Source organism: Euprymna scolopes, chromosome 36 (assembly GCF_053919585.1).
Source record: "Euprymna scolopes isolate OS-2025 chromosome 36, ASM5391958v1, whole genome shotgun sequence".
Taxonomy (NCBI): Eukaryota; Metazoa; Mollusca; class Cephalopoda; order Sepiida; family Sepiolidae; genus Euprymna; species Euprymna scolopes.
This window is the reverse complement of record NC_136517.1, coordinates 86,430,855-86,446,674: the sequence shown is the minus strand read 5'-3', so window position 1 is coordinate 86,446,674 and position 15,820 is coordinate 86,430,855. Positions and strand designations below refer to the sequence as shown.

Below are 15,820 nucleotides of genomic sequence, written 5' to 3'. Positions count from 1 at the left end.
GAACGAAGTTCTCCAAAAAAAAACTTCACTTAATTTCATGAAGTAGCTTCTTTTTTTTTTTTTTTTACAGCGAAAAAATAATTTATGATACCGAGCAAAAGGTTCAAATTTTTAGGAAGAAAAGCTAGTAATAAAAATGGGGAGGGAGTATCGGCACTTTACATGGAGATATCTCCTCGTGGCATGTTCGACAAATTCCATAATGTCTGCCTTCAACGTGCTCTCATAAGAACATGTTTTTCCGCTGTAAAAAACAAAACTACTCGATCAAATTAAATGAAATTTTTTTTCTGAGATCTTCAGTCCAAAACGGATATGTACGATATAACCTTTTTTCGATATTTTCATTTTTGAATGCCTTAATTAAACTGTACAAGTACCAAAAGAACTCATTCACTTTTTTTGTTTTTAGTCCAAGAATATATTTATAGCAAACAAGTGATACGAAGAGAAATACTTCTAAATACTTCTAAATATTAATTTACTTGTCCGTACGTTCAGTGTCACAAAAAACCATCATCGCAAACATTAACGAGAAATGAATTACCTCCCTTTATAGTTGCTCTTTATCAGTTAAAATTCATTAAAACCATTTCCTCTCCAAAAATTAAAAGAAAAAAAAAATTAACATGGCTGTCTGTTTACGGTTTCAAATTGACTATTTATTTAATAATTAAAAAAGTCATATTGAGAAGAGACTACATTTTTTTATTATAGTTTCTTTTAAAATTTTGTAAAAAAATATGCAAGTGAACTGACATCTGTTTCATTATAATTTATAAAAAAAATTATTCAGAAAAAAGTGTTGAGTTGAATTTTCATTGAAAAAAATCTAAATTTTTCAACTCCATTCTTTTTAGCTTTGAAAGATTAAAAAAGAATTTGCTAAAACATTGTTTTAAATTCATTGTTATTTTTATTTTATTTTATTCATTTTATTTGTGTTCTAAAAATTTTCAACTACGGTGGAATGTCCACGGGTTCTGCTAGTAAAACATAATTATAATAAATTTCTGAGCAAACAGGATCTTAAATGTAGTTATAACTAATGTAAACCGTGTATATATATATTTATTTACTTGAAAATGTGATATCTGAGCATCAGCTTACATGTCTTGTCAGTGGGACCACAAATTCAATGACTATAACTCCACATAGGGAAAGGGGGAAGGGGCAAAATTAGGCCACCTATAGACTGTAGAATCCTTGTCGCTATTCTGGTGCTACCAGATCAGGTTGTGTGGCTTCCTGACTTAAAATGTGGCAAATATCGATGTTATTGTTTTTCGGGGTTTTTCCCCCCTTTCCAAACTCAAGTTTTGCAAAAAAAAAAAAAAAAAAAAAAAAAAAAAATTTTATTTACATAACAACCAATGGAACATCATGAATAAATGTTTGAAGATATAAAGAACTTGAAACATAAAATCTTTTGCAAAAATGATAGAACCCGAAAACGTTTTATATGCCATAAAACAACTAAATACCATGAATACATATTTGAAGATATGAAAACAAAACTTGAAACATGAAATCTATTTTTTCCTCCAAAATTACTAGATTCAACATTAAATAAGTCTAATATGCCACTACTAAACTAAATGCCATGAATATTTGAAGATATAAAGAACTTGAAGCATAAAAACTTTTTTCCAAAATTATTCGATTTGGCATTCAATAACCTGAATAGGACTGATATGCCGTAAAGCAACTAACCAAACCTGGTGGTTGTGTTATTCTTTCACTTTGGCTAGATGTGAAATTGGAGAGGCCCAATCCAATCAATCAGCCGGTCATGTTATTCCTGTATATTTACGTTCATCCCCAGCCGTATTATTCCATCTGATTCTTCAAAAAATTCAAAACCTTATTTTATTTTATTTTCCAAGTAGATACAAAAAAAAATCTTTGGTTGGAGGTTAATAATGCTGAGAACAAAGATTACACTGGCCAACACATTGTTTTTGGTGCCCAATGTTTCTAAGCTGAGAAGACTAATTTGGGGATGCACATTCCAAAAATCATAAATTTTTTTTTATCAAGTCAAGTTGTTGAGATGTTTGCTATTTCATAGCTTTTTTTTTTACCTTAAAATTAGGTGTTCTGCTTCTCTGTTTTGAACCCGTTATCTCCCTTTAAGTTACTCTTAACTAAAAAGTTACTTTCTTCCTAATTTCCTCTTCTGGTTGGTCTTTACTTCCTTTTTGCAACCACTGGCGACACACTCTTCCTTCTTTATCTGTTTCCATTAACGGTATGTTTTACTCGTTTCTTCTGGACGATGTGTTTGTTTACTTTGTCATATAACATGACATTTCATGTTCCATTTTTTTACGAACTTATTCAGTCTTTCGATTTCTTTAACTCCTTCATCTTCCTAAAATCGGTGATCGATTTACTAGAACGTTGCATTTAGAAACTGAGCATCCCGTACTAATATTTAAATATTGATTTAAAAAAAAAAAATTTTTTTGTTTTGATAATCTGTTAAAATAGTATCCATTCAATAATAATCTGCTGAAAAATCCAATGTTGTTTTGATTAAAAAATTGTTTTATTAAAATTATATTTTCTTACACAGACTTTTAAATAAATGTTCATCTTCCTACCCTTGTTTGTTATTATTGGTTTTACTTTTTCGTACCTATCAAAGATTATCAATGCAAAAGAATAACGGTTTTTAAGAGGAATGTCACTGGTTGGGTTTGTGTTTTTCTATTCCTCAATAATGATGGTACCTTCTCTAGAATTTCCTAAGAGTAATGTATTCTAGAAGCATAAATAACTAGAAAATGCACCCGGCGTTGCCCGGTTGTAAAATACGCATAAATATCATTTTAATTAATGCAGAATTTTTAGTTATTATAAACAGACTAGCATTTCAGCCCGGCATTGCCCAGGTGTTTGGAGGTGTATGTTGAGCAAAAAAAAAAAAAAACCCTTAACATTTATTGTTTTGGGCTCAAATAAAGTTATTAAGGTAGATCCATGTCCAAGAAACCTATATCTAAAATTTCAATTGTTTATACCCAAAATTGTCTGAGGAGTTTGGTAGAGTTTTTAAAGATCAAATAATTGAACTTTGACCTCTTAATAGCCAAATTTCTGTCCGAAAACGGATTACAAAGATTTCCCAAATCTCAGTACCCTGTATATCAGATTTTGAGTCTGTAGACTTAAAATTGACAGACACACACACACACACACACACACACATGTTCACTTTTATAGATATATAGAAATACTATAGGTATTAAACGTTAACTTTTAAAAAAAAAATGAATTAAAAGAAAATGGAAAAAAAACTGGAACACGTGCATGTGAGTATTATGTTTTTTCTGAACAGTTTAATTCTTGTAAACAAAAAAAAAGTTTGAGTTGAGATCGAAAGCAAAACCTAAAGACAATGAGTCAATGATGATAACCATTACATGACTTTTAAAGAGTATTTTCAAACCAACTTTACATAAGGAAACTGTCATGTTTCACAACCGCGCATGTGCAGTCATGAAACAGTTGTAAACAGATAAAAAGGCAGTGGTCTCCCACGTACCAATTTTTCAATTTTTATATCTTAGCCCTTTTTTCCAGATGAAAGCAGATTAAAATTTTTCCATGTCTGAATACTCTATATACGAAATTTCAAGTTTGTAGATCAAAAATTTGTTGAGTATATAGGTTGAGAAGTGTCCTCACATAGAATTATATTTTACACCTTTATTCAGCATTAAATAACCCATAAATGGTTGATAGGCCATAAATACCCCCCTCCCCCATTTTGTAATATCTCTATTCGAGTAACACCAGGTAAATACAGCTGATATAAATGTCGCTATTTTTTAGGTATTGATTTCTTTAAATGATCTTTTTTTTATTTTTAAAAGCTTTATTGGATATTCCACCTGCCCAGTTCAAACTGGTTTTGGATTCGATTATTTGGGCCTTCAAGCACACTATGAGGAACGTTGCCGATATTGGACTCGATATACTTTATGCATTGTTACAGAACGTAGCCCAACACGAAAATGCTGCACAAAGCTTTTACCAAACGTACTTCACAGATATTTTGCAGCATATATTCTCTGTCGTTACGGATAGTTCGCATACAGCTGGTAAGTATCTGAAGCTGTTTTGTTCATCTTTAGAAATTTAATCTTTTTCTTGAACAAGATTTTGGCTTTAAAAGAAAAAAAAATTCCATCTCCCCAAAGAAATAGAATTCCTAGGAGTGCACTGTTAAGCTGCTAGTTTTGGTTCCTCAACAAAGGAGGGATTGAACCTAGTAATTCACTCCCGTATGTTTGTTTGCACTTTTCTGAACAACCATGCCTTGGGCTTTTAAAAAAATTTTCACAAACATTAGTCATGGTGAAAGTAAATTTTTGCCAGTATAGATTTTCCAGGATAACTCTGGTTGCCCTCCTAGTGGACATTAGCGGGGTAAAATTTCCTCAAAATCATTCATCCATTCGTTTGTTTGATCCAAGGATTCCAGCTGTGCATTATCAATTCATCACAATCGTAACAAATGCTTCTTGCAGCTTTCAGCATATCATAGCAATGCGCACCAAGGAAACAGTCTCTTTGCATAACACAAGGTATGTGTCACCTTGACAGCATTCACCTTCATAGCAGTCATTTTCTATATCTTGGTAACTCTTGAAATTCTCTTTCCAGATTCAATCACTCATGAAGGGGGGACTCCCACATGCTCGTCTTGTTTCATCTTTCCTTGTACTACGTGTCCGTGCCATCCTTATGTGTTTCTCCTCTTGTTCTTTCAGGTCTGACAATGCATGCTACGATTCTTGCTTATATGTTCAGCTTGCTTGAAGCCAATAAAGTGACGGTTTCTTTGGGGCCCAACATCAACAACACACAGAATATCACTTACATTCAACAATTTTTGTTAAACCTTTTAAAGGCAGCTTTTCCTCATTTGAATGAGTAAGTACCGCCACCTTTACTACACAATTTATTTTTTTATTTATTTTTTTTATTTTTTTTTTTTTATTTATTTTTTTTTTTTGTTTGTTTGTTTGACGTTTGTGGATTGCAAAATTGATTTGTTTGCTTTTCTTGGTTCCAAACAAGAATACATTTTTTGCTATGTAAGTTTTAACTGAAAAGGAAACTGTTATTATAGTAAGCTAATGTACTATTGGAAATTTGTCAATGCTAGTTTGGTTTTAAAACTGAAGATTATAATAGTTTTGTCCCTTGAACAATATGTGAATAGTTGCCTCCCTTGTTTGAGTATTTGAGTAGAGGTGGCATGTCATTTAAGCATTTGAATAACTCGAAGTTATCTCCCCTTTGATTGTTATATAAGCGAGTATTTTATATGTAATCACTCTCTTCGTATCTCATCATGTAAATAAATCAAACGTGTCTTTTACGTTTCTGTGTAAACTAGGTTTAAATTGATTTATTTTTTTGTCAATCATTGATATGACTGCCAATATGAATATTATTTGAAACAAGCAAGGTATGTTTTTTATTTAATTCATAATTAACTATCAAAGGTTATTATTTAACTAATTGGTACTCCTGCAGTATTTTACCCACCGATTTCACGATCTTAGCCGAGCGTTGACGAACGCTTTCGGCTTTAACGCCGACGAAAGCCGAGAATTCGGAGCTACGGTGCAAGAACGCTAAAAGTATGTGAATAGCAACAACATTACAAGGAAAAGATATTACACACACACACAACAAAATGGATAAAATTAATACAAAAAATTTGGTTAAAATAAATCACAAACACTTACCGTAAGTTTTTTTAAAGTAAAATAAATTTATTTTGTTGAATATTTTTTTTTTTTTTTTTTTTTTTTTTTGGTTCATTTTGTTTTCTGATAGCTTTTTTTTTGGGGGGGGGGTAAGCAACAGTAATAAACACTTCAATGTTTTTTTTTTTGTTTGTTTGTTTTTAACAAAACGTTATTAAACAGTAACAACAATGTTTTTTTTTTTTTTTTTTTTTCAGTAATGTTTGTAGGGGGGGGGAACAACAATTACTGTTTATCTTTAGTTCCGACTGGAAGATTTTCTACTGACTTCGCTAAATTGAATAGCTGAAATGAAAGGCTGTGTATTTTTACTTTGAACAATAAAATAACTGAAATGAAACGCTATGTGTGTAATTTCAATGAAAATTATTCGTCTGCTGCGCGTTCGTTTGAAGCGCCCTGATTGGCTGATAGAGTATCGTACCGCTCGCCATGTTCCGGCGTTTTCCAACAGATGTCGATCAACGCTCGGCTAAGATCGTGAAATCGGTGGGTAAAATACTGCAGGAGTACCAACTAATTAATTAACCTACACATACTTCCTAACTTTCGCTGTGGCTGTTACCGGAAGCATTAACAAGGCAGATCGGTTTCTTCAATCTTATTGTTCTCAAGTACTTCTATTGTGAAACAATTTATTGAAATATAACAAAAGGACATTATTGAAAAATATACAATAAAAATTAACAAAATTATACAGCTAAAAATAACACAATTAATAAAAAAATTTAAAGTTCTTATTTTATTTGAAATTTTATAAGAAATATGTTTTATGAAATTATAAAAAAAAATTTTAATTTTTAAAATTAAGTTTTTTTACTTGAATATAAAAAATATGTTTATGCAAACATAAAAATAGAATTATTGAAGTCAAAGTAACAAAATTTCAAACCAAAAAACGTATTCAATAGATAATATTCCCAAAATAATTAAACTCTAATTTTTTTAAAAATGTTTAAAAAAAATCCCAAAGTGTTTTTAATAATTCTTTAAAAAAAAAAATAATGAATAAAACTAATTTGAATAATTCTTAATTAAGATAAGATAGAAGAAAGTTTTCAATGATTTATACTACTAAAATTTTTTTTGTGTGTGTGTATTGATATTCATATTAAAAACCTTTTTCTATTTATTTAAAAAGAAAATATGTTATATATGGATTGTAGAATTGTATTCATCTGCAAAAGATCTAGCTAATTTGCATATTCTTTTAAGCATTCAGTTGAATTAATTCCCTATTACTTTTTCGGTTTTCTTATGGGATGATCATCTTTAGTTAACTATTGCATGTAATTATATTCATGCAGATAATCTACATAATTATACTTGCGTAAAAAGTTTATAGTCAATACAAACCTCTTTCTATATATATTTGTGTGCATATATATATATATATATATATATGCGTGTGTGTGTGTGTATATATATGTATATATATATATATATATTTAAAAAATGTTAAAAACCTTTTAAATCATTAGTATTAGGTTCTATATAATAATAAATACAAAATCTACATTAATAAAAATATATTAAAGCATATTTTACAACCGGGCAATGCTGGGCAGCCTGCTAGTTATTAAATTAAAAAAAAAAGATAAAAAAAACTTTAAAAAAGTGTACAAGCATTGGGGAGATATAGGCGTGAGAGAAAAAAACCCCAAAGAAATTGATTTGCCTTGCCACCGTTTCTGGTAATGCTATGTCGGAAATTAGGAAGTATGTTAGCCTGGTTTCTTTAATGGATTTTCATATTTCTCATTTTACCTATATGTCTACCATAGTAAAACAGATTTCAATATATATTTTAAAATTACATTTTTTTTTTTTTTTAAATATTTTTAAACACGATTTCTCAATTTCAGGCTGCAGATAAAAATTTTCATTGATGGTTTGTTCAGTTTCAATCAAGACATCCCAGCATTTAAGGAGCATTTAAGGGATTTCTTGGTGCAGATTCGGGTGAGACTTTTTTTTCCTTTTCTTCTTTCCATGTATAGTTTATTAGCCATAAGTATATTTTCAATGTGTCAGTGTAGATATACAGGGTGAAATGATAAATTTGTCGCCCTAAACAAAAAACACTACAGCTTTATTTTAAAACTTTTATTAAAAGAATCTATTCAAGTAATTTATGTAGAAGAGCTATTTTCTATTTAATGTAGCTGCCTTCAGCCTAAATCACCGCCTCGATACGGGTCCGGAACTGGGAGCATACCTTTTTCATGAGCACTTGTGGGAGATTATGTTGGTGATGTTCTTGATGTATGACCAAATGGGATAGTCCTACGGATTTAGGTCAGGGGAGGACCGGAGGACAGTTAGAGAAGGGTACAAAGTTGTAGCACTCCTTCTGAAGCTAATCCTGGGTCTCTTTGGACTTTTGGGCCGGCGCTGAGTTCTGCTGCCATATCTACGGTCTGCCAGCGGGCACCTGATTGCACCAGGGGATCACTACACTCTTCAGCACATCCAGGTACACTTTGTTTTTGACTTTCAAGTCGACTCCAAAGATTTGAGATTGCATGATGTGGCCCTTACTTGAAACCAAGTGGTAGATGGAGGGGGAAGCAGGAAGGGGAGGAGTCAATAGCTCTCGTGCTGATTGTCGCTTTTTGACTGCTGGTTTGTGTTTCCCTGCTTGTATATATATGTGACCTATTTTCCAGTAGGTGTTTCGATCCAACAGCTGTGGAGATCAATTACTTAAACTATTCACCTTTTGTGACATCAGTTTTGACAGCTTTGCCCCATCGCTCAGTTTTGCCTACTGACCATCATGCATCTGGAAATAAAGACACTTAGGATCGGATAAAGAAATTGTGTTAATTCACGTGTTTCTTGATTTCAGAGATATTTATTCAAACGTTTTCAAGTTGAGTGCTAACCATCAGCAAATAAAGGAGCCGGTATAATGCAAGGTATCTCTTTTCGTCTGTGCACCATGCATAAAGTTATTACTGTCAACGGCCGAATACTTGAACTAGAGATGGTAGTCCATTAAAACTAGTATGTTGAAAATTGTCTTGGATAATTTTAATGCACTGTATATAACTTATTAGAACTGAATTAAACTTTTTAGTTTTAACAAAGTTGCATTGCATATAATTTTGAAATTTTTATTTTTTATCAGGAATTTGCTGGTGAAGACAACAGTGACCTGTTTTTGGAAGAACGAGAGGCTTCGATACGACAAGCCCAAGAAGAGAAACGGAAAATCCAGATGGCAGTTCCTGGCATCATTGGTCCGCATGAAATTTCTGAAGATATGCAAGATTGAATTGTTGTTGTTTTTATTGTTTTTGCAAGAACATTTTTGTGTTCTTGTTATAGGTTGTTTAAATTCTTTCAGACACAGAGGCTTATCTTACTGCTACCTTAGACCCACATAATACTCCTCCGCTTCCTGAATCTCTCTTCTTATTTCTTATTATCCTCTCTAAAGTATTCTATTTTCGTCTATCTTCCTCCTCTTTCATATATATATATATATATATATATATATATATATATACTCTCAATTTATAAATACCCCAATTTATTTTACATTTCCTTTTGCACGTTTCACTGCCACTGTAAAACTGAATAGGAATTGCTGTTGGGAGCTGCTCACACACGCACATCTTTTTTAAAAAAAAAAAAAAAAAAAAAAAGAAACAAATGGTGGCTTGTGAGAATTTTAATTATTTTGCAAAGTGAGTCTAGATTTTTTATTTTGGTTTCAAGTTACTTGGACATTTTACCTTTTATGGTTTGTTCAAAGCAACACATTAACCCTTATACACAATCTGACCCTTGCAGCTCCTTTGTATGAATAGAATTTAATTTTCTTGTTTTTTGTTTTTTTTTTAATTCAACCTTAAAAAAAAAAAATGCAGAAAAATCTTTGTATGTACCTATGATGGAACAAAGTTGTCATTCCAAAAATTACGTAAATTGATCTAGTAGTTTTATTCTTAACTAAGAAAATCAAATTTTATGAAAAAAACAAAAAACAAAAAACAAAAACAGGACAGATAAGTCCACAATAATTCTAACTTGCAAGATTAGCTTTGTAATGCTACCGATTTCACAGTAATCACTTTAAATCATTTAAATTAATAAAAATAAAACTCTATCATTTTACATAATTTTCAGAATCTGATATTTGTTTCATTTTGTGGCGGGTATGTAGATTAAGATTTTTCTATAGTTTTTTTTTTTTATTTTTTATTTTTTTTTTTTAATTAGGTTGAGTTCTTAAGAACCATTTTTTTTTCTATTTTGGATAAAATCTTTTGTTTTTCTTTTGCTAAGAAAATGAAATATGAAAACAACAACTTTTGAGGTTGAAGGTTTTTGTTTAAACTTCTCCCCCCCCCCCCCACCACTAAATTAACTTGTTGTTTTGTTAAACATTTGCCATCTTGTTTTACTAGATAAAGAATAAACTTCCCTCTTTCTTTTTTTGTGCCATCTTTATCTGGCAAATCAGCCAAGTTATGCTTCCCGCATTAAAAAACGGGATCTTTGACCAACCTCCCTGCCTTTTTTCGTTCAGAGCATTTTTAGAAATAAACTTCCCACTTTCTTTTGCTGCCTATAAACAAAATTAAAAATACATCAATCATGGTTTTCAAACGACAAATTATGCTTCTCACATAAGAAACTAGATCTCTGACCAACCCATCTTTCACTTGTTTTTGTCCAAAGCATTTTCAGAAACCTAATCTTTCTATGATGTTTCTGAATTTTTAAGATGAGGATTAGTTCTTCATATTATTTGTATTCTTCAGACTACTGTTCTCATTGAGTGTGATTTTCATAACGTTTCAGTCGATGTAACCTCAAACCTTCTTCAGGTGTATCTTCTCGAAATCGGGAATGTTTCTGTCAAACTCAAGAATTTGGATGGAATTTTGAACAGAACCCCTTATTTACTTCCCGGGATAGCATGCTCTTGTTCCGTCAGCCATGACTAGAGGTTCTAAGTAATTCAACAGGCAACCGAAAAATACAATTGAAAATCACACTTAAGATAAGAACAGTAGTCCAATAAATCCAAATGATACGAATGATCTTTTCTACTCCCAAATTTCCTTAATTTATGCGTTCCTCCCTTTTCATGTTTATGGTTTTCTCTCCTCATCCTCCTGCCCTCTCCTCATCCTCCTGCCCTCTCCTCATCCTCAATGTCTGCACTGATGTTAAAACAAACGAATGTGTCAGATGAGAGAGAAATTCTCGGCGAGAAAGCAGAGCATTTACGTCTCTTCATCTCCTCTTCTTTAATTCTTATTCTCTCTATCTTTTCTTCATTATTTTATTATCTGCAAGAATCCATCTTTTTATAAATACCCCCACCCCCATTTCTCCTCTGGTGGCATTAATCTCTGTCCTCCCTAAATCTTTCCATTCATTCAACATTATCATTAAATAACTCCACCCATTTTAAGAAGCAGTTTTTGTAAAATTATGTCAAAATTTTAAGCCAAAAAAAAATTTTTTTTTCTTATTTTTTCTAATAAAATGCTGTAAAAAATCTACAAAAAATAAGTGAGAAAAACAAAACAAAATTGATTACTTTTATTAATGAAAGTAGCAGAAAAGAAAAAAGAAAAACTAATGTAATTTTTTTTTTTATCAGTGTTTCTAATCATTTTTTCTAATATTCCAACCTCATTAAATGTCTTTTTTTTTATTCATTGTAAAGATTCTTTGTTAGTTTGCATAAAACAAAATTCAAAACAGAAAAAAAACTGTTGTTCAGCTGAGGAAAAGACCAATAAATAATTTCAGACCAAGATTGATTTTTTTTTTTTTTAATAAGTTGATTTTAATCTATTTTTACTATAATGACCAAGAGAAGAAAAAAGAATTTCAATAAGCAAAGGATATTGTGTGTGTGTGTGTGTGTGTGTGTGTGTGTGTTTGGGGATGGGTGGGGATGGGTGGGGATATTCAAGCTGAGTTTGCAATATTTTTGTTTTGTGAGGGTGAGTAGGATCACAGATTTTGTTTTAACCCTCTGCATAAAAAATTTCTTCGTAAAAAAAAAAAAAAAAAAAAAAAAGGGGGGGGGGAATATAATTATTGTTGAATAGTTGATAAATCCTGTTTTATATAATTTTACTATCATCATCATCATCATCATCTTTTTCTGCTATTCTGATTTACTCTCATCATCATCATCATCATTCAATGCTTAGATTTTCAGAAAAAAAATTAAAAAAACAACCAAAAATGAGAGAAGTGTAAAAAAAAAAAAAAAAAAAAAAAAAAAAAAAATTGTTTTCCTCATTCATTAAAAGAATTTCGATTGCTGGTTTCTTTTATTAAAAATGAAATAAAATTATAAAAATACATGGCTATAAATGTCAGGTGTCAGAATTACTTTCTTTTTTATTTAAATTTAAAAAAAAAAAAAAAAAGAAAAGTTAAATTTCATGATTGTGGTGCGATCCAAAGAGATTTTAATTTAGCAAAAAAAAAAAATAAATAAATAAATAAAAAAAATGGAATTGGTTCTGATAAACTCATAGCACTCGACTAATCCATCAAGCAGAAAAATTCCACTCCTTCACTCTAGAGGTTCCTATATGCTGTAAAGCCTTTTACTCCAATAGTTTCTTCACTCGGACTGATAGACTTTGGAATTTCTTCCCTGCTTCCTGCTTCCCTGACTCTACTAACTTGCAGAAATTAAAATGTAATCTGAATAAACATCTCAGTGCACAACTCTCGACAGTCCCAAATAGTAGCCCCTTACGTTCCAAGTATGAATATGCCTCGGTTAGGGTGAAAAAGAGTAAAATACGAAAATTCAATTTTCCAAAAGTGCTGCAATTGAAAAAAGACTTTTTCTTAAGCATCAAATATAACCCTATGGGCTGCATTGCCCGTCGCAGAGTTGAGCCGCACTTTCAAGGTAACCCCACTCCCAATGACTCCCGGGGGGGGGGGGGGGACATTTTTAAAAATAAAAAGAAGATAAATTCTCAAATAAATTCAATAACTTTGCATCTGGACCTTTCAAGTCTCCAACGACCTTTCAATCTTCAAAAGCTTCTGAGAGCCGTTAAACTGTCAAACTCTTTAAGAATTAAGTCTTTAAATTGGCGAAGACTTTTTCATAACTCTGTCTCGTGATTTGTCTAGTGTTTGTCTTGTCTTTTTGGAGTTCTTATTAAAATTTCTCTTTTGTTCATCTAGTGGCTATCTATAATCTTTATCTGCGTTTTTTTTTTCATCTTTGCTTTTTCTCGACTTCATCAACTGGTTAACCTGACTTCATCTGCACTTTGTCTAGTTTTTATCTTCATCCTTTCATTCATCAAGTGGTTAGGACCCTAATATCTATACCAAACGTTTGCTGGAACTTATCGTTTTTCTACTTGAACACACAACTTGTGCAAAACCCCAACTTCACATGGCTCTCATGCACAAGGGTCCTTTGGCTGGCCACCTATTTTTGGATGTTAGGGATCAGGACTGCTTTCACAGACGACAGGTGTGTTGCTCTCCTTGACTGCAGCTTGAACATGGATCTGTGGAAGAATTCTCTTCACAACTTCAGGCAAACAACAAAAAAATTCTCTTCACAACTGCAGGCAAACAACAACAAAATTCTCTTCACAACTGCAGGCAAACAACAACAAAATTCTCTTCAAAACTGCAGGCAAACAACAAAAAAATTCTCTTCACAACTGCAGGCAAACAACAAAAAAATTCTCTTCACAACTGCAGGCAAACAACAACAAAATTCTCTTCACAACTGCAGGCAAACAACAACAAAATTCTCTTCACAACTGCAGGCAAACAACAACAAAATTCTCTTCACAACTGCAGGCAAACAACAACAAAATTCTCTTCACAACTGCAGGCAAACAACAAAAAAATTCTCTTCACAACTGCAGGCAAACAACAACAAAATTCTCTTCACAACTGCAGGCAAACAACAAAAAAATTCTCTTCACAACTGCAGGCAAACAACAAAAAAATTCTCTTCACAACTGCAGGCAAACAACAAAAAAATCAAAAAGGCAATTTTTTTTTTTTTTGCAACAAATAATTATTCAGAAATTATTCAAACTTGTTACATGTATAGTCTCGTAAAAGAACATGAACTCAGGGCCTTTCTAAACTTGGGGAATCAGACTGACTTTTGGGTGCAGGATTATAATAACTTTTTCACCCAGGCTGCCGAATGCAACAAAAACAAACATGTCCGATGGCCAGGATCTCAAATTTTCCACTCTCTAACAAACTCCTTAACGAACTGCCCAACAAACTCCACAAAACTTGCCAAACAGCCACTTTTTATTATCTCTGTAACTTCTGATTTATGTCCCCCTTCTGATGCTTTGTCTTACTTCCTCTCCCTCCCTCTCTGTCTGTCAATCTGTACCTTTTACCATCACTTAGGTGGGAGAGTTTTCCCAAAGGTCATCTGTATAAGGTAGGATAAGGAAATTGGTTGTATAGATAACCCTCTTTCCAAAGGAATTTCACGGACAATTCAATAATTAATGAGCACTTGAAACATTTATCTACTTGACTTGTTTTTCGGGGGGTCTCCCCACCCCCTCACTAAAACTGAAGTGCCATGTGAAATCTCAACTCGTGTTAAAAGGATCACCCAGACACCGACTGCTTCCTGACCCATCAAACAAGACAACCCGACATTGTCCAGGTCCACAATTCTTGTCAGAAAAACAAAACAAAAAGAATCTAATAAAACTAACTTGGTTTATCTTCGTTATTTGAGCAAAAATTGAAATATTGAATTTTAATTCTATCTACTGAATTGCCATGTTGCAGTAAAGAACATATTCCAAAATTATGAAAAACTATAAGGTAGAAAATTAATAACCAGGACCTGTGGAAAATCCACAGCGGATTCTTTCATCGCTATCTCTATATAAATAAAATCAACTCATTTTTTCCCGTGTGAGTTTGACCTTAATAGGATTAAAAATCACGACATTACATTCAAATGTAATGTCCCTACACTTCAGCACAGGATCTGAGGTGTGCTATAGGCCTACTACCCTTACAGTTCCTTGATATTCGTACATTTCTATATTTTTTCTGGTGAGAATTCACTGCCACAATCGGTTAGAATCAATGGAAGTTGTAAAATCTTTTCTATCTATTCGATTCATACTCCACCCGCGACCACTTAACACCGTTGTGGATACGTCCACAGGGGAATATACGAGGAACACCGGTTTGAGTTCTTAGTTGTTTAAAAAATATGGATTGGCATTTTTCCGTCAAGTGAAATGCGACTTTACATTCCAGTTATTCTGTGGGTTACTTGTGCCATTTTATAAATTTCTTTTTTTCCTCCCTTTATATTTTTTCTCTTTTTGTAGGGTGGGGTGAGGGTTTGCGATTCGAAGGATTACGTAAACAAAACAAACTAACATTGAATTCCAGTTTTTACAAGAAACTTTAACAGTCAGCCGCCAGCATTCTTCAAATCTTGCAAGTCGCTTTAATATTTTATTTACTGTCTTTATACTTCTATTATGTACTGGGGGGGGGGGTAGAGCTGACTTCCTATTTTTGGATTAGTTACTTATTCATTATTTATTTCTATACAATGCATTTCTGAGAGTTTCATTAGCACAATTACTACTACGCTATTGATATTGGAATCAGACGATATTCAAATTGGTTAACAGCGACAACAAAGAGAACAATACAAAAAAAGAAACCAACATTAAAAAAAAAAATAGAAAACACGGTCAGTTTTCTGGTTTTATTTATTCATTTTTTTTCTCTTTCATTGAAACGAAGAAAAATAAATAAATAAAATCTAATAAACATATTTTCATTATACACGGTAAGTTTTATTTTTTTGAATTTTGTTTTTCCATTTAAAAAAAACCAAAAAAATTAGATTTAAATAAATATATTTGCATTTTACGCGATAACTTTTTGGGGGTTTTCTTTTTTTTTCCTTTGGTATTCTTTCACGTTCGTTTTTTTTTTTTATTCCTTTCAATTTTACGCATCATATATTAGCTAAACCAGTGCGGGGGAGG

General features: G+C 32.0%; 1 protein-coding gene across 2 annotated transcripts in view; it reads left to right on the top strand.

Moving 5' to 3' along the window:
- Positions 1 to 9,321, top strand: part of LOC145260662 (exportin-1-like) — an 89,221-nt gene extending 79,900 nt beyond the window's left edge. For both annotated transcript variants that reach the window (XM_080119011.1, XM_080119010.1), the window contains exons 23-26: positions 3,882 to 4,109; positions 4,782 to 4,944; positions 7,655 to 7,751; positions 8,923 to 9,321. In XM_080119011.1, coding sequence (XP_079975137.1) covers positions 3,882 to 4,109; positions 4,782 to 4,944; positions 7,655 to 7,751; positions 8,923 to 9,069 — 635 coding nt within the window. In that variant the 3' untranslated portion in view covers positions 9,070 to 9,321. The remainder of the gene's footprint in view (positions 1 to 3,881; positions 4,110 to 4,781; positions 4,945 to 7,654; positions 7,752 to 8,922) is intronic.
- Positions 9,322 to 15,820: the final 6,499 nt, after the last annotated feature.